We start from the raw sequence: 24,391 nt of genomic DNA on the forward strand, positions 1-24,391 counted from the left end.
CTCCCTCTGAGTCATGCCGCCCCCGAGAAATTATGTCAACAATGGAAACATCAGAAAAATGATTGCAACCAAGAGTGAACATTCACACCAGCAGCGTCATCGTTTCAGTTTCTAAAACTGGTACTGTGATGAGCTGCTACCTCCATTCTGAGTTCGCTGTGACTGATCAGAAAATTCATGTGTAGAAAAAGCAACGTTATGCAGCATGAGAGAAGTCAGTCGGTTGACATCACAGCAGGACAAGGTGTGGTCAGGAGGTGGCTCAGTGGGTGCGTCACCATTATCTGCTTCATGTCAGAATATGTGTCCATAATTCAAACTTTTTTAGAAAAAGGCAGCGGGAGCTTTCACTCAGGAACATCTCAGATTTATGGCTCAAGTCTGGTCTTCGGAGCCTCTTACCACTGCAAGTTTTGACTTTCAAGAAACTGTAAAGACGAGAATATTTGATAAAGTAACAGCTCAACTAAAAGAGACTGTAGGAGGTGCAGGGATCACGTGTGGAATCAACGTCCCTGTCCTCCATTCATGGAATGTCCCAAGTGCATGGATGAGTGATCCTGCGTTGAAATTTAGAGGCCAAAAATAAAGTGTTTGGACCCAGGTTGTTTTGGAAGGTCATCGTTAAAGAAGAACCATTCAGTCTAGAGAAAAAAATTGATCAGATGAAGAATCTAATCCAGCAGCACATTAATACATAATAATTTAAGACTTCCTGGAGTGGACAAAGATTAGACCGAGCGCCGTCCTCGCCAGGTCACAGAAAGATTCATGGACTATGTCATTTACTGATATCTTGATTGCAGTGTGTGAGGTTGGCTTTGACTGTTGTCATGGTAACTGCATTTAAGGAGACAGAACCTGAGCTCATTTCTGCAACTGGAGGACTGACGTTATCTTACTGACCAGCTCCCTCAGGGTTCAAATGCTAGCTTTAGAATGTTTCATTTATTGATTTCTACAAATTTGGGAGTGTCGGCTAAAGTTGAATCTGACCGGTGTCAACATTGACATTTGATAGAAAGGGCAGTGCCTGAACAAGGTCATTTCATCTGTTAATACATTTCATCTGTTCTTCGTCTTAGACATTCAGGAATTCAGATTCCGGGGCTGGAGGCTGGCCACTGAGTTGCTTCAGTAACATCACGGTTACGCCTGCTGCAGTCACATGATGGTTACACCCGTTGCAGTAACGTCACGGTTACACCCGTTGCAGTAATGACCATGATGACGCTCACTGGCCATCAGTAGTAACTACAACAGCTGCATGTGGTGCACGATCAGGACCTCTAATTATTAGAACTTCAGTCACCACATTGAATGGTTGTAACTACTGAAACGTTCAAAGTTCCTGTCCATGTTATTACATTTAAGTCAATAATTACCAAATATGTTCCTATTTAAGTCTGTAACCTTGTATTTTGCTTGAGTTATACCAAACTACATGGCTTTCCAGTTTCACTAAGGCAATATTTTTGCATGGATTAAAGTAATGCATGCACATGAAGACAAATATTACTTCCTGCCTCCACTAGGCGGGGCTAGAGATGAGGCTCTCCCCGTGTTGCATTCCTATACATGACATGAAGCCAGCAGAAGACTGCTGATGTAAATCTGGTGTGCGTTTCATCAGGCTTACTTCCTGTAACCATTCGGTGGCGCTATGACTATGACATGGATTCAGCTCGTTGAGTGTGTGATGGTGGGAGGGAAACAGGGGTAAATGAGCTACAGGAGCAGAGAGTGGCCTTATCGAATGATCTACAGTACTACTGATGACGTCATAGATCATGCGGTGGTGCGGAGATGCTTGGCTTGTCCAGGCGGATTTATTCTGGCTAGGCTCACGGCTAATATGAGGCCAGGTGCCCCACCAAAATCAGTGACCCACTCGTGGACCCGCGCAGAGGGACAGCGAGGAGGCTCACGGCCGCTGAACCATCGCACTGTGACTTCGCCCTCTGAACTCCCGCTGCTCTGCAGCCGCAGCGCCGGTAGACGCGCGTCCACTCCTGATCCCACAACGTTCAGAACCACTGATGGTTCCAGTTAATGAGCTATCTGGACTTTAGTTATACTGCAGTTAAATAAACGAGGTTGTTCGCCTTTTCTTTTCATCTTTTCACTGTCCAACTGGTAACTGTCTTTTAGAACTGTGTCCCGAGGATGTTAGAAGTTACACGGCTCTGGGGCGCGTGTCTGCGGGGCATTCATCTGCTTGCACGCTCTCCCTGCGGGACCTCTCTGCCTCTCTCTCTCTCTCTGCCCTCTCTTTGTGTGTGTGTGTGTGTGTGTGTGTGTGTGTGTGTGTGTGTGTGTGTGTGTGTGTGTGTGTGTGTGTGTCAAAGTAACATCTCCCGGCTAATGCAGCTTCCTACTATGCAGCTCATCTCTGTCCGCCTGGCCGTCACCCTGGTGGTCCTCTAGTTCCTGCCGCCCGGAGGTCTCTCCGTCCGCCGTGTCTGATCTGTGGAGGTCTCTCGCAGCGGGATGAGACCCACATAGGGATAAAGGAGCGCCCCCTCCCCGTCCTCCCCTCCTTGATTTGGGTACCACACGGCAAAGGAGAAATGAGGACTCAACTGGCCGACTTGGCCCTCACATTCTGGCTCTTTCTGGAGGTGAGAGATGGTCGCTCTTGTTCTTTTTAACGACGTCAGCTTCTCCGGTGTACATACGAGTGTAGATGCGGTGTGCTGTTGTTCCTGCTCCTCCAGCAGGCTGGAGCACCAGCGTGTCCTGGCATTGTTTGTGGAGCGATGTTCGCCAAATTCAATTGAGAATTTAAACAAGTCCACATTCCTTCGCTTGACGCCCAAATCGCGCTCGTCCTAGGTGGCACACCGGGGTCGCAATGAAATTCAAGGCACCACCCGGTAACCTCGGCATGCAAGTTAGGCACCAAAAACCAGAGAATGATAATAAAATCGTTTGGTTTTGTGGGCTTGTACCTCCTCCGCCTCCTCGGTTGCGATGTCAATAGTCTTTGGATTGAGAACAAGAACTAGTGTTTACCGAGAGTAAGAATTGCTTAGGGAGTTCTCGTGTGGAGAGAACGTGAAGTGGCTGAACAATAGAACCTTTTAATGAATCCTTTGTCTTTACGCCCAGATCCTCACTAGGTTACCGGGCCTGTAGGACAAATACTTTCTGTGTATCCAAGCAGGGACTTCAACCAAATGTAGTCCAGGATATCTAAAATGACTGTGTTTATGTTTTTTCTGCTGTTTTATTCTCAGTAGGAAGAGAAATGGGAACACAAGCGTTTTCACCGATTGTTCTCGTGAAGCTGCAGGGGGAATGTGTGCATCCTCGGATGAGTGTGATTGTCAGGTGATTTTAGGATCATTCACAGGGGGGGAGGAGGAGGAGGAGCAGCTGGTGAGCTCAAACGTGATTCTTTAGAGCGCACCAGTCTCCACCGCTCCACCTCTGACACTCTTTATATTTTATGAACTCACATTATTATTATTTGATTTCATTCGGCTGATTTAGTGAGCTGGTCTGTTTCATAGGAAGAGGGGAGGGAAACAGACGGTGTGCTGCTGCTGCTGTGGCTGCGTTCACTAGGATGAATGCTTCTGGCCTAACCTGGCAGTGTTGGATGAGGCTGCTGATTGCTGATGTTTGGACTCACTTTGAAAAGCTTCAATCGATTCAAAACAAAACAAAACATTCAGACCGCGGCGTGAAACGACAGCGTGTGACGGGAAGGGTTAGGATTTACATTTTCTCCTAGTATGCAAAGGGTTGAGAATAAAGGTTAATGTTTGGCACAGGAATCAGCCGAAGAAGCAATTGAATAGCAGCTTGACTGTAGACATCCCACTGTGTGTGTGTGTGTGTGTGTGTGTGTGTGTGTGTGTGTGTGTGTGTGTGTTTAAGTGTCCATTAAGATCTCTTTAGTCAAGTGTATCTTGAGGCTGCTGCAGGCATCAAGAACGGCAGTTCGATGCTGCTCACTTCATTTTGTTTCCTACCCCACCACCCTGACCCGCATCAGTCTGGACGTGATCCAGACCCGCAGGTCAATGGCCGGGTCCGGGCCACAGGTCTGTTCGTGGAAGGAGCAGCTGGTACTCTTTGAGTTCTGTTGGCAGGTTTTAAACTGCTTGTGTATAATCAGTCAAAAAAATAGGATAGGATCAGAGGATCAGGTGTAGGCAGTGAGACCTGCCGCGTAAATGTTGTTGTTGCTGGAGACTGGAACTCCACCCCCCTGACAGCCGTGGAAGAGGACAGGAGCCCAGATACCAGTTGGTTACTGGGTTTATCAGACGGCAGTGAGGAATCAGCTGGCGTAACGCAACGTCAGAGCAGGAAACGAAGATCACCTCTGTGGCTGTACATTCCACCTGATATTCATCAAAGCAACGCAAATGTAGGATTTTTCTTTAAAAAGAAAGACAGTAAGGCAAACACATCTGATGAGTAAAACCGTGAATAGTTCAACAAGCTGGTAGGAGAGTGATGTCATCAGCTGTGCCTCGTCGCCTGCTCACCTGGACCTCTCCTCCCCCGTTATTGTGTGGGTTAAATGTGTCCTCTGTGCCAAATGAGGATTTTAATTCAGAGACAGAAACTTAGGAAGATCCAGATGCTGTTTCAGGCTTTGTGTGGCGCCTGTGGAGACTAAAACGACGAAGGCTCGCCACCTCCCAGCCCGGAGCAACTCATCTGTTTGTGATTAACAACGATTCTGCACTCAGATGTCATCCTCCACTTCGGCTTTGGAAATAAAACAACGGCTGTACGTTCCTGCAAGTGAAACTTCCTCAGTGTCGGTTTTTCGGTTGTTTCATGAAAGCAAATATCATTTGGTTGCAGGAACAAACCACAAGCAGGTCTCTCCGGGTCAGGGTGGCCCCTGGAAACAGACAGGTGTGCAATTCAGCTTTAGGATTTGTTTTTTTTCTTTGGCGGTATCTTGATTTAATACGGTCATTTTTACACGTTTAATAGTGACTTCCTCAACTCATTGTGATTTGACTTGACCCAGACTGGACTCGCTGTGTGGCCTTGGAGGCTCCACGTTATCAGGACAGTGAGTCTCACTCAGGAAAGGCTCCTGTGCTCAAATCTGTTCTTTCCTGCGAGATCACGTTTTGAACTCTAAATTAAGTCTTCAAGACGGGAAGAAAAGCCCGATGGCTGTTGGTAACATCTTGATGACACCTATCGTTTACATCCAGCGAGCCCCCAGACATGGACAACATCTTAATAGTAAAAATCATAAGATGACGAACAGCCGAAGAGTGGACGAAGCATCAGAACATCCAGGTCAAGACTCAGGCTGCAGGGTTTAACTGTTGCAGTTAAAATGTCCATCATTCTGCTCGTCAAAGCCTCAACAGATATTTAGTACCTTTGTGCGATGGAAGAAAAAGTTTAAATATTAATTCCAACCAATACCAAACTTTCCAATTTCTGCGTGTCCTGAACTCACCAATTTCAACGTCGCATTGGTGAGTGATGAGGTTCGAGTTTCAGTTGCATCTCTTGCAAAGTGTCACGAGACACACAAACAAACCCGACTCGACTCGACGAGCTCTCGTCGATCACCGTAATTATCAGTTCCACATTTCAATTCCAAAATTGTAAAAAAAATCAGGTCCACACGATCCTCTTTGATAGTTTTTAGATTTCAAAACAACAGCAATTGTTTGGTTGGCACGAGTTGGTTTCGTCTCTGGATTCTCTCATGGCAGCGAGACAAAGTTGCAAATACTTTTTCTTTATCCGAATTTTGTTTTTTTTTGTATTCCCTTTTCTCATTTGGAAGCCAGAGTCTGCTTTAACATTTCCAGGTGTTTTAGGTTCCTGGCTTCCTTCAGTGAATTATTTGGGATGTTTAAACAACAGACGAACTTCTTTGGTCTGCTTGTAGTAAGAACTTGATTTGTCTTTGTCTTTTTAGACTGCAGAGGCCAAGAAGTACTGCTGGTATTTTGAGGGAGGATACCCGATATACTTCATGTAAGTACTCTGCCGTGGGGCGGCATGGCGCGGAGTTGCTGTCTAGCAACCAAAGGGTCGCTGGGTCGATCCTCAATTCGCTCTGGTGACAATGTTGAAGTGACCTTGAGCAAGATACTGAACCCCTGATTGGTCTGGATGAGTAGGTTGGCACCTTGCAGCTCCACCGTCAGTGTGTGTGTGTGTGTGTGTGTGTGTGTGTGTGTGTGTGTGCTTGAATGAGACAACATTCAAAAAGCTCAAAAGTTTAGAAACTAAACTGAATTATGACTCAACCAACAAGAAAGGTGAGATCCATGACACAGACACACAATGACCTGTGAGGTTTTTGTCATGTGAGCTGCTCCTATTCTTTTTTTCAGTTTTTTTCTGTTTTTTTTTTTTTTTTTTTGGTGTTATTTCTTGTTTTTTGGTAAACTGAGAACAAATTTGCAGCAGCTTTTACTCTCAGGTTGTTGTAGCGCTGCGGTGGCGGGGAAGAGCATTGCAGACATGAGAAATGTCTTCTACTGCAATGGGCTGTTGTGACAAACCACAGACACTGATTTGATTTTGATGAGGCAAAGAAGAGTATTATTTCAATATGGCAGGATCGAAATCATGCATTTATTTTATGTGGGTTTTGTTTTTAGACTGTTTTGCAAGTTACTGATCATTGAAACCTTGGGACCCCCCCCCCCCCCCCCGTCAGAATTCTCTTCAGTGAATGGTAGCATTTCCTTATTGCTGCTGATTTAAATAAACCTGAGTAAACAGGAGAGTTCAAACCCAGGAGCAGCAAAAGGGTTCGGTCGCAGGCGCCGACGGCTCCAGGCTCACACTGACGGGGGCGGTAACCCTCCTGCATCTTTTTACTGACTCCGCCTCTTTTTGTGACAGATGTCGCTCCTACGAGGACTGCTGTGGGACTCGCTGCTGTGTCAGAGTCCTGTCCATCCAGAGACTCTGGTACTTCTGGTGAGTACCTCTCAGGAGTGGAAATACTACCAAACCAAAGTACAAACCCCTCAGAAAGTAGCAGGGCAAATATTATCTTATCATGGTAGCTTTGTTTAAAAAAAAGGAGAACTCAGTGATTGCGTCCTGCCAGCTGAGACTTTTTCCTAATGTTCTCTGATGATGATCACGATGATCATTTCCAGCTTTTCAGACTTCACCAAGAGTTACAAGATTTTATGATAAGACATGTTTGATACTTCAAATGACTCACTCACTGCACCATAGTGTACCATGTCATTTTTTTTATTGAATCTGAGTGAGATGATGTTTTATTTAAGACTTTGGAGGCTGGAAATTGTGGTGGTACTGAAATGTACTGGGTTAAATCAGTGAATCACTGCGTGAGTATTAGCAGTACTGCAGTAGCAGTACCTGGTGTACTGCATAAACAAAACAGCCCCTGAATTACTAATAATCAGTAATGGCTCAGAAAAAAAGGGATCTCTTTTCCATTTTGTTTATTCGAGGTTTCGTCACTTCTCACACCAGTGCAGATCCATCCATCCATCCATCCATCCATCCATCCATCCATCCTCTCGTCTCTCCTCCGTGTTTATTTTTCTGTGTCTCTCAGGGTGCTGCTGATGATGGGGGTGCTCTTCTGCTGTGGTGCTGGATTCTTCATCCGCAGGAGGATGTACCTGTCCTCCCTGACAGACGAGCCGTCCTTCAACGTCTCCTTCACCAGGCACCCTGTCACCACTCCCGGTACAGCCAGACTCAAACTAACAAACGCCGTGAAACAAGGAGGGAAAAAGAAGAATTCGATAAATACTCGGCATGTGAATTGTAGCCGATCATTACAGCCAAACCATTTGTTTTAGAGAAAAGCAGAAACCACCCAGATGTATTTGAGAGAATATCGTGCGAAAAAGACCACTGCAGCTGGATATGTCCGGGGTTCATGAGAGAATACGGACCGCTTCATTGCATATCCTGCGTTTTGTCGGTCAAGTGAGATCCATCTTATTTGCTCGTGTGTGTGCGTCATGTATCCATTGACAGCATCTGAGATAACATGAACTCCACATTCTAGCGTAGAAGCTGTACATGCACCTGAAACCCACAACACTCACGAGCTATGTGGATATCGTCATACCTGCATCACAACACTCACGAGCTATGTGGATATCGTCATACCTGCATCACAACACTCACGAGCTATGTGGATATCGTCATACCTGCATCACAACACTCACGAGCTATGTGGATATCGTCATACCTGCATCACAACACTCAGGCAAAAATATCCCTGGATTCTTGGGGGTGTGGCACAGTCATTTTTAATGCTGGACACAGGTTGGTGCCAGGATGCATGACCAAAATGTATTTTGTGTAATGTCTAATCTTTTTTATACTTAATGCACACACCAATTTTGCAAAAGACAGCTGACTACACAAGCCAACATACTGGCTATTAACCACGCATTGACAGCACAGGGATGATTTGAGAGCTGATGGAGTTAAATCAGTTCACACTACAATAACTGTCTTCTCTGCAGTTTCCCAGCAGCCTGGAAATATTCAGAGCCTCGGGGTCAACAGGATGACAAATGGCGACCCGGTGATGACCATGACCCACCCAGTGTTCCCAGCACAGCCCGGCTCCACCCATATGATGGTGGGCGCCTTTCCACCGCCTCCGTCTTACTGCAACCATCCGCCACCACCCTACGAACAAATATTCCACAACAGTGACAAGAAGGAATATTCACAAGGAGCAAAGTAGATGAGAAGAAGGACCGTTGGTGCGAAGCTACGGATACGGGAAAGAGTCTTGTGTCCTGGGGGAGAAACTAAATTCAGTAACAGAGTCTAGATGCACACACACACACACACACACACACACACACACACACACACTGCTGTTGACATTCACTCTTGATTTGTGTAGATTGATGTGTAGTGAACCTGCCGGCTGTGCTGGACTGAGGCTGAGCAGGGACCGACCCAATCGCTGGGCTCCTCCACCCTCCCAATGCAAAACTGCACAATGTCAAATGTCATTCAATCTCACACTGTAGTAGACAGACGGATACTGTTTATGTCAATGGGAAGTGATTTAATAAGAACTATTTTCAATTGATTGGTCAAAAAGCACATCGAATTAAAAAAGGCGATTTTAAAGATGACACCCTCTCTCAAGTATGGGCTCTCACTACAGTAGGTGTCACTCAAGATGTTAAAGCAGCCGTGATGATGCCAGGACCTCAGTGACCACTGAGAGAGTGAGTGAGTGAGTGAGTGTCGGCTTTCCCTCCTAATTGCTGTGCATTTCTGTGAGAGGAAACACAGCAGCAGCAGGGTGCAGCCATCTCACCCATTCCACTCCTGAAAACACCGCCTAAACCCAAAATAGGAAGTCAAGAGAAGTCCTGGACGGTCACGTCATTCTTCGTTTTGTTTCATTTAATGAATATTTCAAAATCAAGGCCCACGCAGATGTAGCTGTGAACCCGTTTGCTACACCTACTGTAAGTCATTCCATTCTGAGTCATACTGGTTGGTAGGAAACATCCTTTTTCCACAAAAAACATGAGCATTCGTGCAAAGAATAGTCTGAGGCCATTCTGAGCTTCCCATAATGAGGCGACCGAATTATTCCACCTTCCGAATTCATGAGTACTGTTTCCCAGCGAGACCAGCGAATCCAATCAACGCTGAATCTACACCATCCAGCTTACGTCCCAGCACACACACTGTTGGACACAGTGGGAGGTTTACGTTCAATATTTTGAGAAAAAAAGAAGCACACATTTAATCTAAGTCTTCTCACCTCTAGACAGAGACACAGTTGATACGTGCAACCATGTCAGCAGGAGTCTGGTAGGCTTGTGCGGGCCGATATATGACCTGGAACATAAAACCTTCATCTGCATCCTCGCACAGAAAGTTCCCCACACCCACTTGTTCAGTCACAAATAAAGGACATCAGCGGCGTGATAATCCACACCGGTCGGTTGGCTGTTGCTGGGGTGGTTTTACCAGTGGGTGCATCTTCTAATTAAATATCATCCATATTTCTTAATACAGAGATTTTTAAGTTTGAAAAAGTTTAAAAGTTAAGGTTGAAATTGTAGCTCCAGGAAGAAGTTTGAGTTCAATTTAATCACGTTTTTTTTGTTCCAGCTGTGACAGTGAGTTCTTCAATGTGGGACAAGAGAGCATGGATGACGTTCCTCATTAGTGTGACAGAGTTCTATAGTAGTTCTAAAGATTCCACCTGAACCTCAAATGAAAAATGAGAAATACAAAAATAAAACCTCCGTGTGAGAGTTGGAAATTGATTTTTGTGTGACGCCCGGCAGAAGTTGTTCCAAAAATACACTTTCACAAATGGCGTTGCCACATTGTTGTTACAACACAAAACGCCGTGGCCGACGTCTGCATCTCAAACATGGCTTCCTGTCGCCGATGGTAATGACTGACAGCGTTGGACTACATCGCTCTGTTGTTTGGACCCTTGGAGATGTTTGGGATCCTAGTAACGGTAGCGAACAGCCTATTTGCTGCTAATAGCGGATGCTACCGTGAAGGTACCAGACCTACACAAACCAAGCAACACGATCAGAGGATGGCGTTGTAGTAAATGCGGTGATGACACAGCAGGACTGACAGCTCCTCAGAGGTGGCTCTCTAAGGGCCCTCGCAGCATCTTGATCCACAGTATCGCTAAGCTGTCCTGATGATTCCTCCGTATTTTACATTGACTGCTCTTTACCACACTTGGCTCGGCGGTTAGACTTAAACCTGTGATGTCAAAGCCAAAGATGTGACTTGGTCCAATGGCAGTGGTTAGGATCCATTCTGAGACCACAGACTGAACCAGACGAGAATCCTGTCCTCCGAGAAAACAAATCCTGCAAAATCACAACCTGCAAGATCAGACCGCGACACTTTGTCTCGAGTTTCCTCCTCATAAGTCTTTGTTTTTAAAATGTTGATGCCAGAATAAAAGCATCACAGTGTCCTGTTTTGTGAGATTACATGTGGACGCAGACTTGTTAGGGCAATGGATCACATGAGACCAGCAACCTGCCAGATTAAGACAACGCCCAGAAACCGTTTACATCAACAGTGGAATTGTGAATGTGCTCATGAAACCATGGACTATGTAAGAGTGTGAAAATAAAGTCCACGTATGAAAAATGTCCATCTGAGACACTGACGCTTTTCCAAGCTTTTCAGAACAGGTGCATCTGACTGGAGGCTATTGGACTACAAAAATGTTCTGGAGGTAAGAAGAGGAAGTGCCGACCCACGTGAGGTTGTAATAATAGTATTATTTTACTCGAAGGTACACAACATTGGCAATTCCAACCAACCGGGTGGGCTACTGTTCTGATGACTGCAACTGATGTAGTTCTTTTCATGCGAACTGAGTTAAAGGTGAGACCTTTTGCTGTATTTGTTTTTTGTTTTTTTTTAATTATCATGGAAAATAATAAAATTGGCATTTGGAAATGGACTTCGTTAGGCAGAACTATTCAGAAACTTTTTCACGGTACAGTTGGCATCACGGAGGAGGGTCTTGAGATCTTTGCGCCTCCGGTTCAAGTTTGTGTCATCGCCAAAAAGAACGAGAAAGTAAAACAGCGACACGGTGGGGGAATCATTGACGTGAATAACAAAAACGTACTAGCAAGGTCTAGAATTATTATTTTCAAGTTGTCTTAAGCCATCCACGTTGCACGAACATTGCTAAAATGTTCAAAGATTATCGAACACTTTGGTGAAAATAACATCCACAGTCATTTCCAAAGTCAGTGTGCATAATGACACATTTTTATTGAAGCATGTATTTGGTGAAACAACTTGTACAATTTAAAAATATTAGAACAGCTTTTCACAACAGGTCACCAATAAACTGAAAATAGCACATGCCACAGGGATAGGGTAGGACTTCAATGAAAACATTTCAAGCCAAACAGGAATTGCTATATAATACGAAGCCCATGAGCAACTGCTAACATCAAAACCTCTCTTTCTCCTGCAAACAAACTCACTCATGCAAGATGCAACTCAATTTTATTAGAGAGTTTGGCAGTGAGCCATTTAAACTTTGTTAAATTTAAGAAAATTGTATTTAGAGTGACATTTAACCCAAGTTGACAAGTTAAGTGTTCTGTTACTTCTTTAACTTAACAGCCGTTGCACCAGAGCAGAGTTCCAATCGGAGAAGCTCAGTTAATTCTTCCCATTTGATTTTATTTCCTGTTTAATTGTAGAGGGACACGCGTCCGGCCAATTCCCAACGGACACTGCGCATGTCGCTCAACAGACTGGTTCATAATAATACAGACCAGAGGTTCCAAACTTCCAGTATCCTCCTGTTGTGTGACCCCTCTATCTCCACGGATGGTGCTCACGCCCCCAGTGGCTCAGCACACGTGGCCAGTACCAATGCTAACATTAACGCGAGCTCTGCCAGACACAGCACACGAGGGTTGTGACGAGGATTTAGCCATATTTGGGTAAGTCAGGGCGACATACTTGTGCGCTAAGGCTGGATGCCCATTCCTGAACTCACCCACACAACTATCGTGCCTCAGCCTGTGTGGAGCGACACGGATCAGGGTCAGAGCCAATCAGGGGGGCAAGACAAAGTAGGTATTTGCAGAATGAGTACGGAAAACCTACGTCTCTGATTTATGTTTGATGGAGGATTTTGAGAATATACTACAGATCTGAGCCCCTGGTGCAAGAGCGCAAACTCCCGGGTCAGCTCGCCACCGTTAATAACAATGAGTCTTTGCCTCCGCTGGGACACACTCCTCTTCAGGAAACCCCCAAAAATAATAAATAACAATATCAAGAATAAAAAATACCCTCATGAGGGCGACCCAGGCTGGAAGCTTGTGTGTGTGTGTGTGTGTGTGTGTGTGTCTTGCCAGCTGTTCATTCACAAGGTGAGTTATATCTTCTGCCATTCAGTCACGCCTTCAATCTATGACTCATGGCAGCCTCGCACCTGAACGACGCCAGCGCCATCTGAGATCGCTACTGCTAGAGTACAGTGACGATCAATAATCGTCCCAAGTAACTTCACCTTCGGATGCTCTTCCTCTGGTGCTCCGCTGCTGAGTCTGAACTGAAACAATTTTAAAACACTGAAGAACAAGTAGCACTGCTTTTCTCTCCATTTTGCAGGAACTTGTGAGTGAATTTGTTCGCAAAAGAGAGGGCAAGGCCAGAGGGACAAATGGAAAAAAAAGCAAAAACTAGCACGATTCTACAGGAAATAAACAACAGGTAATGTGGCTTTACTTTAAAGCAACAGAAATTTATACTGATATTAAAAAAGACACAGAGAGGCTTCAGTGTTATATTACTGTTATATGGCCACAATCGTTTCCGTGCGTGAAGTCTGGGGGTCTCTGGGGCCAACGAGGACTCAAGTGACACATCATCCCCCACCTGGCCACAAATGAACCCGTGTGGACTCAGCCGGAGGAAGGCATTAAATCAGAACACAAAGGAGCCCATGCAGCCACAGAGCTAGAAAACAACACTCCCAACTGGACGACCCACTTCAGCACATTTTGACCCAAATTATACAAAAGAGTCTCAACACAAACGTCCATGATCAGCACTGGGCTCCTACCACTGAACACTGGGTCTAATTTCTGTCAAGCAGCAGGAACTTGCTATTCTTTTTTTTTAGAGCTCCAAAAGACTCTTCTCATGAAACAAATCTGTGGTTTAATCCATTGACAAATTGCACTCACCCTGCTCGAACCAGTGACAGGTTCATGTTCCGTCCACTTCGATCATTAATCAATCATTTTCAAGGTTGAAACTGTACGTACGGCTACAACCTTGTCCCACCTTCCAGCAAACATTCGGCTGTAGCTCGTTCCCCTCTTCTCCCTCACCCCCAGGGCCAGCAGCTGGCAGGTCAAAGTTCAAAGGCAGGGAAACAGGCTGCTTCAGGTGTTGCCAGTTCTGACAGGTAGTGAATGGTCCCCGCCATACCTGAGAGGAGGAACACATCGCTGTCCGTCATTCAGGTTTGATAGATGCGGACAGTTGTTCTGGCGGTGCAACTCTCCAGTAAAAATTCTCCAAAATCCAGTATTTAAATCACCATATTTCTCTTTTCAATCATATTTTTTAAGCAGAGTTTACGATTATTGTCCTCGGCCTCATGGAAGAACATCAGAACCTCAACTACCTGCCTGCGAGCTAGAAAGCTGCAACCCGGCGAGAACGTAACTTGTCAGTTTTAATATTATTTAACACATCAAAGGGCTGTTAGCTGAAGCTAACAGTAAAGCAGTCATATTAGTCATGCTGTGGTTAGAAGTATTTCTTTGGTGGTACACGGTGACGGGGGTCATCAGAGTGAAGCCTGGACCAACAGTCGGTGGTGAACTTCAACTCTGTCCTGTTCTGTTTTGGCCCCAACTCTTTTATTACCGGCTAAATGAACTGGAAGACCTCCACACAGACTGAAACTGGCCATTTTCCTGCATAAATGACAGCACTGTTTCCATTAAAAGGATGTGACGTGGGGGGCGGGGGTTGTCAGACGGATTCATTCGATCTTTCTAGAAAGAAATAATTCATATTTGGTACCTTCAAATAGAGAGTAGGGTCTGTCTGGGATGCGACAGCCATGAGTCCCGTAGTCCAAGCACCACTCGGCAAACTAGATAAAGGGAGTAACCAGGTCATGTTTACAAGTCAACAAACACCATTTATTTTGATGACATCTTAGTGCGCTTGATCATGGTCTTCATTTAAGGTTTTTTTTTTTACTCAGAGTGTCAATGTTCGCTCTGTTGGATTACTTCCCTAACAAATAAATCACTTACGAAGCTCACTGATACAAATGCTAACACCAACTGAAACGATATCCCTGGTTGACCTCGGGAAGGCGTTCTAATGACAGCCCTCACTGGAGGAACCAGTCAGAGAGAGGGAATGATCTACCGACTGATTGACAGCGCTTCTGCCTTGAAGTTACACGTGCGTCAATCACGCTGGTGGGTGAGTGGAATTAATCCGGCGCTTTACTTGGTCAAATTCCTTCCTCATCTCCCGTTGTTTTTCCGCAGGCTTGGCGTTAGCGAAGATTTATGCACAACAGCTCTCACAACGAGTCCCCGTCTTTCTGTGACGGAATCACGGTGGCAAAGTTTGACGTCAAGAGGGCGCTCTGTCCAAGGGGGCCGGCGCTCACTTAGGAATTGCTAGTCCAATCAAAATGATTAGAAATATGGAGCTGACTGGAAATGGGGAACAGATGAATCCAATGATGATATTTTGAAGAAGTAAAGTACTTTGGAAAAAGCAAAACAACTATCCTTACACATATTAATCTTTTACTTCTAACCACGACCATATTTATTTCTCATTTTGCTTTATTTCCTATTCAAACTCATTTTATTAAAAAAAAAAAAAAAAAAGATATTTCCAAGTAACCCCACAAATTTTTAAGTGCCTTCCAAAAACACACCCTTGCTTCTGATTGGTTAGCATCAATACAGCTTTACCTTGCAGGCACGGTAGAGGTATTTCTTCTCCTGCGTGAGCTTGTACAGGGACAGGAAGGCGTAGCCATTTCCGGCAGTGCCGTGGCAGATACCATAGCCTTTTCTGAGCAGTCCCCGCTGCCAGATCACCTCTCCACATTCTACAGCTTCCTTTAAATACTTCTCATCTTTGAACACCTGGGGAGGCACAGGTTTAATCATCAAAACTGGGACAAAATTTGAAACAGATGAATGGGAAAAAAGTCTTTAATATCATAAGCGGGAGACCAAAAATCCGGTAAATAAATATTCACAATATTCATCTCTCTCTCTCTCTCTGCCATTTTCATCCTGTTAGTTATTCTGGTCTGGTTCATAAAGCAGAAATCTCACCTTGTAAGCCATTAGGAGCATGTGGATGACTCCAGGCGCTCCGTGGCACCAGTGAACCAGCCGGTCACTCTCATTGCTCAGTGAAGACGGGAAGTTACCCGAACGAAACTTCTTGTGACGGACATAATCGATGGTGGGACGAACCAACTCTGACAGAGAGTCTGGCTGCATCTTTGCTCCTGGCTGGGGAGGGGGGAGGAGAGAGAGAGAGAGAGAGAGAGAGAGAGAAAGAGAGAGAGAGAGAGTGCGAAAGAGAGTCAAGTTAAATGTAGCAATTCCTGGTTAAAGGGAACTTCATTTTTTTCAGCCTAGAGCCTATTTTATTTTAAGTTTTTTAATCTAAGCAAGGTAATGGAAACAACCATTTTGGAAATCGCTCCAGTATGGAGCAATGACAGAGCTGCCTGTGGTCCCAGACCACTTATAATGCGATCCAATGGGGCGACTGGCTACCTTTAAATTACCAAATTACGCCCAATGAAAAGAGTTTTTTGGCCGCACTGACAGATTTGAGACTGCTTTGTAGTACTGATGTGATTCAGTCAGCCCTAAAGGGCACTGACCTTCAGTCGCCGGCCCTGGTAGTTGGCTCCCGCTAGAAAAAAATAGATTCATCCTGCGCTTTTCTGCTTATGAAATTAACACTGCGATTGCTGGGCTAAAAAGACTTGGTCAAACGAGAGCATAGCAACCAATTAATTGACCGGTCCAGACCAACAGAATGACATCACATTGAGATTGGATGGCTTTGATGTTTTCTGAGGTCACGTGACCCATGGCCATGCCCCTCAAACAACAGGCACAAGACTGCTTTGTTCAACTGAAGAACACAAGTGTTTCAAATATTTCTAAATGCAGAGAAGGACTCCATGAATCAGAAATCCCATGTTATGAATGCATTAAGCCTCTTGTCTGCTCTCACCTGCATGAGCATGTATAGGATCCCAGCCAGACCGTGGGCAGCGCCAACGTACTGCTTCTTGTGCCACTCGTAGAGCAGAGGACAACGTTCAGTCTTCTTCTGCTCCGCTGACAGATTCTTCCCTGATTCTACTATGGCCGTCACTACCTGTGTGACAGAAGGAGAAAAGCAACAACCCCAGTGTGTGACACAGAAACACAAAACAGACCATCTATGAGCCTTTTTACTGCATTACACCACCTCTGCTAAAACATGTAGGTTATGCTTAGTCATGCAGCGCTCTATCACAGCTATCACCTCACTCCTGTGCCTGAGAGGAAAGGATCAAACCAGCAGTACACATTTCACATTTTTTAGAGAATTGTCATTGGACACACACACACACACACACACACACACACACACACACACACACACACATACACACACACACACACACACAGGCTCTGTAGGAGGAGACTGGCACTGGAGGAGACTAGCTTGATTCATTTGGAAAGAGAAGCAGGTGATAAGAAATTTGACTGCTGCACAAATGGCCCAACTATGATCCCTCAGCAACAAACTCATTTATAAAGCTGCACCTCCAGGAAAAAGAAAGAGAAAAATTAAATGAGGAGAAATAAACAAAAGCATACCAAGCTCTGTATAAAGTCCTCAAAAATGTATCTCACTTTTGTAATGGTGTCATCATCCACCGTGTCGGCTCCGATCTCCTTCTTGACGTAGAGCAGAGCGTACAGGTAGCCAGCCCGTCCATACAGCAACTCATCAGGCATCTCAGAGTCGGGACTGAGCAGTGAGCACTGCAGCTGGAGGAGCCTGATGGACAAAAAAATAAAAATCTCTGATGTTACATGTACTCCAAGTTTTACTTTTAGACATGCAGAGAATGAAAATACAGCCACTCACCTGGAGAGACTATCTTTGCTGTCAGCAGTGTTGCCAAGTTTGTGGTGGACCACAGCACTCACTGCCAGTGGGCCTGCGTCACCACAGAGGAAGGTCACTTTTCGGCCATTCAGGATCCTCATGGTTCTCTTTACATAGTCCAGCGCTCTTTGTAGGTGAGACGCCTCTTGGGAGATGCGGTGCAGCTGAAGGTACAGCAGGGCAATCCCTAGGGTGAAGAGAGTACCTCGATGTTAAACTCTTGACTGCGCTAGCAATTCTTGACTCAACTTCACACTTGGGATCAGAACTGTTTGTCAGAGCTGCTGGATCAGACCTGTCCAACCCGTGTAGGTGGAGAAGTCATGGGGATCGGCGGTCCTCAGGCCCTCCTCCATCTGCTGGAGCAGGTCTTTGATCTTATTCTGGACCTTCCTCTGGAAGGCTGAACTCACCTGAAGATGAGAGACCTCAAGAATTAAATTCAGCGGGATTTCAACCCACGATGTTAAAATGGCAGCGGGCTCAGTGGTTGTGACTGACAGCCATGAGTGATGGACGATGTCATCAACCACGATGAATATCGCAACTGCTGTGTTTAACAGCCACTCAACCGCACGCTTCAGTCAGCGCCTCCCTGCCTCACCAGACAGCCTCGCTCCACTGCCCTCATCTCTTCCCAAGTTTTAGCTTTCGTGCGACTAATCAAATATCAGGCTTGGGAATTACTTATGAAAAATGTTTATTATCCCATTGAAGTTCAATGAAAAAGTTCTTCAAAAGGAACTTTTTTGGCAATGAAAACAAGTAAATTCAGCCTAACATGGCTGTTGAACCCACAGAGACGAAGCAGGACAACAGACAAAGAGAGAGTGGACATGAATGGGAGGGGAACAAAACAGCAACACAGTAAAATGAAAGCTAGTCACCAGGTTAGCTGAATGTCCAACACCACAGCGGGACAAACGCGCTGTTTTTGTTTCATCTTTGAGTTTATATGACTCCAAAACTTCACAGTAAAACTACACAGTAGCTGGGTATGTACTCTGAGGAGTATAACATCCATATATATATATATACACATGTGAATTATTTATGGAGTAAATGTTAATTATACCACATGAAACTAGGATGAACGTGCTTATCTATATACCATATGTGTAATGAATGTTGGCGATGCCAAAGCTACACAGTAGCAGTAGTACATGGTAGATTCGGTGTACTCTTAGAAGTGCAAAGTCTGGAAATAAATAAACAACTTATGGAATAATTGTTTACTAATTTATATCAACTTATAGTTTACTCAAATTAGGTAGCAGGACACATGCTCATGCTCAACTATGTGTATAATTTTGTTATTTGTAGTTCAACGATAATAAAGTAGTATTGCTGCATTGCGAATATCGCCTGTTTGGCCGCTCCAAGCTTCCGTACAACGACTGCCGTAGCAACATAAATAGATGCGCATCAACATTTTCGCGGTGACTGGCGCGACCGGATCTTCACCTGCAGTTGTCAAAATTGGGGGCACATTCGCAAAAACATCACTAGACTGCAAGTCACGAGTTGATACGGAACGTCATGGTTCCATTTCAATGTCCCAAATCAAGCTGTGCCATTCAGAGGTCCTTTACTGGGCCAAGTTATGATGTTTGTATGTCATCAGATGAAGGAAACCTCTCACCGTTCCCTCTGCATCCAGCGGCTCGTAATCATTTACTTCTGCTCCGTTGTGCGACGCGAGGACCCCTTGGTCCCAGTCAGGGTACGGGTTTGGAAAAGAACGCTCCTCCATCTCTGCCTCTGTGACGGAGATCAGCTTGAGTCGCTTAGACATGTTATCTCCCATCGCTACGGCGGCTCGGCAGGCATAAAAAACCTCAGGGACGCTGTGGGCCGTAAAATGAGGAAAGCGCGTGTCAAAATAAAATTGAATTATTAAAAAAAACAAAAACAATAACAGTCATCAAATCGTTAAATCTGTGTGAAAACCCGTCTCTACATTAAGTGTGCAAAAAATATTTCTACTTGTTTCTAAAGAAACATGGAAAAAAATGCTAAAATAAATGAAGTTTATCTAAAAATATGTAATATTTCCAAGACAAACAACTTTAGTATAATGACCATAATAATTATAAGTGATGATTTCTAATGCAGTCTTTGTTTTTTCCAATGATTTTGACCTAACATGAGGAAAACTCCTTACTGTAACACAAGGTTTGTTATATTATCAGGTTATTTCATTCCATTTACTAAATTATTTTAGCAGTGACTGGCTTTTTTCCTTTATTTTTTGAAAAAAGGCAGGAATGTAATTATCTAATGGGAAACAAAGAGAGGGAAAGTGAGCTCATATTAAACTTTCATTAAATAACAAATAAACTACATTTCAAACAGCACGTTTAACACCCGTCGAATAAAGCTAATGTCACCTTGAAAAGAGTAAGATTTTTATATAGGCCCTTATTTTTATATATATAATTTTCAATGGTATTGGGAATTGCTTCACAATCTGAATCTCCTTTTAATCAGTCAGTAGCCGACCACAACAAAACGTTAAGGCAGGTTAAAAAACAATGAAAATGTGAAAAAGAAATGTAAAACACTTCCCTATTAATGCTTCAATTTTAACAGATGATGATTATTGTTATTATTCGCAGCCTACAATAAGGCCCACTAACACACTGCAGACAATTACAGGGGAGCCAGAATCGGTTATTACCAGGAGGCGATATGATCAGCAGTCAGTCCGAGCTTGATGTGAGTAATCCTGGCGGTAGTTGCAGCAGCCCTCAGTCTCCCAGCAGCGTCCCAGCCTTTCCAGCCGCAGTCAGAGCAGACATGCAGTACCAGCATCCATGTGTTACCGCATCAACGGGTTTCTTTCTCATCCTCCCCACTCCTCTCTGAGCACACTGGACCCGTAGATTGCTGCTGATGCTGCTTAGCAAATCAAATCCCCCATCCCTCCCCTCCTCCGCTCTGATTTGAAAGACAGCCTGAACGCCACACCACCAACTTTCCCCAGCGTTATCCGCCTGTTTCAGTGGGGATGTGTCTGTACCAGCAGTCCGGTCCTAGCAGATGACTCCCGATGTGAGGGGAACAGATGGTGTTAGTGTGTCACACTGTGCTGCTGGGATTAGGCAATAGCCTTTGGCGCGCGCGCGCGCACGCACAACGCATCTTGCATTTTCCCTCATTTCACCTCCTGCTTTGAGATGCATTATTTCTAGAAACTTGCATTGTATCGGCATCAGATGGGTGCGACCACAGCGACTCAGGAGGGATTCAAACATTTACCGTAACAGGAGACAGTTCAGTTGATCATTCTCATTTCCTTCTTCCATAAAGCGACTGGACCACATTTAATCAAAAAATCAAGTTAAATAGTTCTGCCACACAAGTCTCAGTCTGATGTCACTGAATTGGAAAAATAAATTCATCTGCTAAATAATTTCCTGAAACAGATAAAGCCTTCCGTTTTGACTCGCTGATACTGTCCACCTGTGAGGTGCGGTGGTAAAGCCTCACCAGAACTGACATGAAAACAATTATTGATTTAGACCAATGATGAGTGATTTTTGCTGTTAGTACACTGTATAAAGTTCAAGTTACTGAATATCCATCCATTTTTTTCTGCTTATTCTGTTGAGGGGGGTGGGGGGTGGGGAGGCTGGAGCCTATCCCAGTAGCCTTCAGGTGAGAGGCGGGGTTCACCCTGGACAGGTCACCAGTCCATCACAGGACCAACACATAGAGACAGACAACCATTCACACTCACAGTCACACCTACGGTCAATTTAGAGTATCAATCAGCCTCGTCCCCTCTTGATGTCTTTGGACTGTGGGAGGAAGCTGGAGTACCAGAGAGAACCCACACAGGAACAGGGAGAACATGGAGACTCACACAGAAAGATCCTGTGCTGGAGCCGGGACTTGAACCACAACCTTCTTGCTGTGACCACTGCACCACAGTAGAATAATTAAGTTTTGTTTGTTTGTTTGTTTGATTTTTAGTTCAGGGTCAGCATTCAGGGGCGATGATGAACTTCAGGCTGAAAATGAATGGTTTATTTTTGAGTTTTGAGAATTTTAAGTTTTCATCATGCTGTCCAGTAAAGCTTATAAACCAGGTCCTGGGGCATCTAGATGTAAAAATAAACAAATAGTTTAAAAAAATGAATAGCCTTGTTCTAAAAAATAAAAAAGTTAAAGTATATTTCTGTGGGATTTAAAAAAAAAAATTTTTAGAAGTAGAAATGTTTGTTAAAAATGTTGGATTTAGGACATATAATTTTGCATAATTTGATAAGGTGACAGAGAGTGAAGTAAGAAAAAAGAAGGAGAGACAGCGGTACAGAAAAAAAGAAAAAGTACAATGTGTTTGGTTGTGGCCCGTGGAACCTCATTTAGTCTGCATTTTTGCCCTCCAAGGAAAAGCCTTTGTGCCCCCCCCCCCCCCCCGTTATAGAGTGGGTTAAAAAAAAATGTTACTCACACATTACAGGTTTACTCAGACTGAGTTACTTAAGTGGTACAACTGCAGATGTTTAAGATTAGTATTTTTCTGGTTGCTGTTTACACCGGGCATCTTCTGGGGTCTTTAGTCGTGCCATCGTCAATATTACATGCTTGCATCGACTGTTAAACAAATCGGTCGATGTTTTACTGTGAGTTAATTAGTTAACATAAGTCATGTGTGAAGGTAAAGGCAGGCAAGACCAGCTGTATGTCAACTCAATTGACCTAAATTTCAAGCGACTTCAAACCTCTCTTGAAGTAAAGGGAAACCCAACAGAGAAATCTTTACAACAAGACACTTTAAAACGTATCCCTTTGCATTTACGTTGATGTTTATCTGGTTTATCAGGTCAGCAGGCAAAGAAAAAAAACAGTGGCAAAAGGCAAAAAAATCCTTAAGACAAAACTCACTGAAAACCGTAGAGAAAAATACTGTCAAAATATCATTGGAGAGCAACGTGCACTATGGAAACAAAGACAATCTGACAAGGCCAAATCCTTGGCTGATGCGTCAATAGATCTTTTTGATCTGTGGCTTGTTTGATCTCTGTGTTCTGTCTTTGATTAATGAATTCTGTGCTTTGATCTCTTATTTCTGTCTTTGATCTCTGACTTACAAACACTTATTAAAGAACTCTCCATGAGTATATTTGTGCAGAATATTGAAGGTGACTTTACCAACTGCTGTTGTGTCTCAACAAAGAAGAAAACCTCACAGTTAAACGGAGCGCGACTGAAATCTTAACACGTTGTGTTGAGAAGACAAGAAGGAAATTCAACCAAACTACAACGATGGAGAGGAATCCAGACCTGCAACTTGATGACCATGGGCGGTACTATGGTGCAGGGGATGAGGTCATGGAGATGATCTGGGAGCCAGTCCTGGATGTTCCTGATGATGGACAGCATGGTGGTGAAATGGTTCATGCTGAGAGAAACCCTGCTCCAGCCACCGACATGCATGAGGGCTTGTACGCCATCTTTGATGAATTTCGGCGGTACTATGGTGCAGGGGATGAGGTGATGCAGATGATCTGGGAGCCAGTCCTGGATGTTAAATGCAATCATGATAGACAGTCGGGTGGCAAAATGGATCATCCCTACAGCAACACTGCTCCAGCCATCCACACGCATACGGGCTTGGAGCATCATGACCAGCCAGGAGGCCAGTCCTCCCTCATGACCTACAGGGACCACAGGGACCGCAGTTATGAGTATCAGCAGTGCTGTGGAGAACCTGGTCCCTACACCAGCTTTGAACATCATCAATACTGTGGAGAACCTGGTCCCGACTCAAACACCTATCATGAATGGATGGATCCTGACTTCTACTGCACTGATGTTGGGGAGTACTACGAGGACATGGATCCCCACAGCTCCACTGACACTGAGCAGTAGAACACCTGCTGGTCCGACTGTGTCAGCACCATCTTCTCTGTGTGGAACAAGTTTATGTCTGTGAAGAGAGGCTTCATCCAACAGCCCACCATGAATTACACTGCTTCAACGATTTGTATTATGTGAATAAATATGAAATACATTTGACATCTATTTGAACCCTTATTCTATGTGTGTGTGTGTGTGTGTGTGTGTGTGTGTGTGTGAGTGAGTGAGTGAGAGAGAGACAGAGAGAGAGAGAAAGAGAGAGAGAGAGAGAGAGAGATGGATGGACCTTTTATTGAAAATCACTGATCATCATTTGTTTTGCCTGAACATACTGGACTTTGTGGTGCCTGATGAGAAGACAACTTGGGCACAAAGTTGGAGCAGAGAGTTTTTGGGGAGGAGATTTTTTTATGGTCTTGCTACTCTACTCTTGCCTATTGTTGTGAATTGGAGACAAACCACTCCGGTCTGAATGCAGCCAAGATGGCGTATGTATCCCTGTATATCTGGATGAGGCACATTCTACACATATCAGGGAACATATTGGAAGCACTCTGCCTCCATCTAGTGGCATGAGTGTAAACTACATCCAGGTAATATCTGCAGAAGTGTTGGCTTGGCAGAGCACATGGTTTCTGGAGATCATTTCTGGAAATTTTCCAAGATTGAGGTAAACTGCTTCTGTTACTGATGTATCGAAATAGACCACATGATGAAAATTGTGGAAAATATTTGCAGACTTTGTTTCATATGGTTGCATATGAATAATATCATATCCAGGCGCAATATCAGAACAATTCGAAATCTTGGGCATATTTTTCAAATG

General features: G+C 44.4%; 3 protein-coding genes across 3 annotated transcripts; 2 read left to right on the forward strand and 1 right to left on the reverse strand.

Annotated features, from left to right (window-relative positions):
* Positions 1–1,756: 1,756 nt before the first annotated feature.
* vopp1b (VOPP1 WW domain binding protein b) lies at positions 1,757–11,417 on the forward strand. The gene is made up of 6 exons (XM_086191249.1): positions 1,757–1,994; positions 2,386–2,621; positions 5,918–5,976; positions 6,856–6,933; positions 7,550–7,683; positions 8,478–11,417. The coding sequence occupies exons 1-6, from the start codon at positions 1,757–1,759 to the stop codon at positions 8,702–8,704; spliced, it is 972 nt and encodes a 323-aa protein (XP_086047375.1). The 3' UTR covers positions 8,705–11,417.
* A 321-nt stretch (positions 11,418–11,738) lies between these two features.
* On the reverse strand, positions 11,739–20,595 carry lancl2 (LanC lantibiotic synthetase component C-like 2 (bacterial)). The gene is made up of 10 exons (XM_086191958.1): positions 20,378–20,595; positions 19,340–19,544; positions 17,993–18,110; positions 17,677–17,884; positions 17,439–17,586; positions 16,768–16,914; positions 15,846–16,028; positions 15,474–15,650; positions 14,554–14,626; positions 11,739–13,950 (listed from the first exon to the last, which is right to left on the reverse strand). The coding sequence occupies exons 1-10, from the start codon at positions 20,509–20,511 to the stop codon at positions 13,874–13,876; spliced, it is 1,470 nt and encodes a 489-aa protein (XP_086048084.1). The 5' UTR covers positions 20,512–20,595; the 3' UTR covers positions 11,739–13,873.
* Positions 20,596–22,848: 2,253 nt separating this feature from the next.
* LOC147241833 (uncharacterized) lies at positions 22,849–23,695 on the forward strand. The gene is made up of 2 exons (XM_086191729.1): positions 22,849–23,416; positions 23,462–23,695. The coding sequence occupies exons 1-2, from the start codon at positions 22,972–22,974 to the stop codon at positions 23,575–23,577; spliced, it is 561 nt and encodes a 186-aa protein (XP_086047855.1). The 5' UTR covers positions 22,849–22,971; the 3' UTR covers positions 23,578–23,695.
* Positions 23,696–24,391: the final 696 nt, after the last annotated feature.

Source organism: Aulostomus chinensis, chromosome 21 (assembly GCF_037954235.1).
Source record: "Aulostomus chinensis isolate RoL2024-O1b breed Wild chromosome 21, RoL_Achi_v1.0, whole genome shotgun sequence".
In the NCBI taxonomy this organism is placed as follows: domain Eukaryota; kingdom Metazoa; phylum Chordata; class Actinopteri; order Syngnathiformes; family Aulostomidae; genus Aulostomus; species Aulostomus chinensis.

What these genes read in the sequence shown, in the direction of transcription:
- vopp1b (XM_086191249.1), top strand. Translation starts at nt 1,757, where the DNA reads ATGATCTACAGTACTACTGATGACGTCATAGATCATGCGGTGGTGCGG. An exon ending in GGATACCCGATATACTTCAT is followed by an intron (nt 5,977 to 6,855) that starts GTAAGTACTCTG and finishes TTTTTGTGACAG; the next exon opens with ATGTCGCTCCTACGAGGACT. An exon ending in GCACCCTGTCACCACTCCCG is followed by an intron (nt 7,684 to 8,477) that starts GTACAGCCAGAC and finishes TCTTCTCTGCAG; the next exon opens with TTTCCCAGCAGCCTGGAAAT.
- lancl2 (XM_086191958.1), bottom strand. Translation starts at nt 20,511, where the DNA reads ATGCTGGTACTGCATGTCTGCTCTGACTGCGGCTGGAAAGGCTGGGAC. An exon ending in GCTGATCATATCGCCTCCTG is followed by an intron (nt 19,545 to 20,377) that starts GTAATAACCGAT and finishes TACGGCCCACAG; the next exon opens with CGTCCCTGAGGTTTTTTATG. An exon ending in CACCTACACGGGTTGGACAG is followed by an intron (nt 17,885 to 17,992) that starts GTCTGATCCAGC and finishes TCTTCACCCTAG; the next exon opens with GGATTGCCCTGCTGTACCTT.
- LOC147241833 (XM_086191729.1), top strand. Translation starts at nt 22,972, where the DNA reads ATGGAGAGGAATCCAGACCTGCAACTTGATGACCATGGGCGGTACTAT. An exon ending in TCAGCAGTGCTGTGGAGAAC is followed by an intron (nt 23,417 to 23,461) that starts CTGGTCCCTACA and finishes ACTGTGGAGAAC; the next exon opens with CTGGTCCCGACTCAAACACC.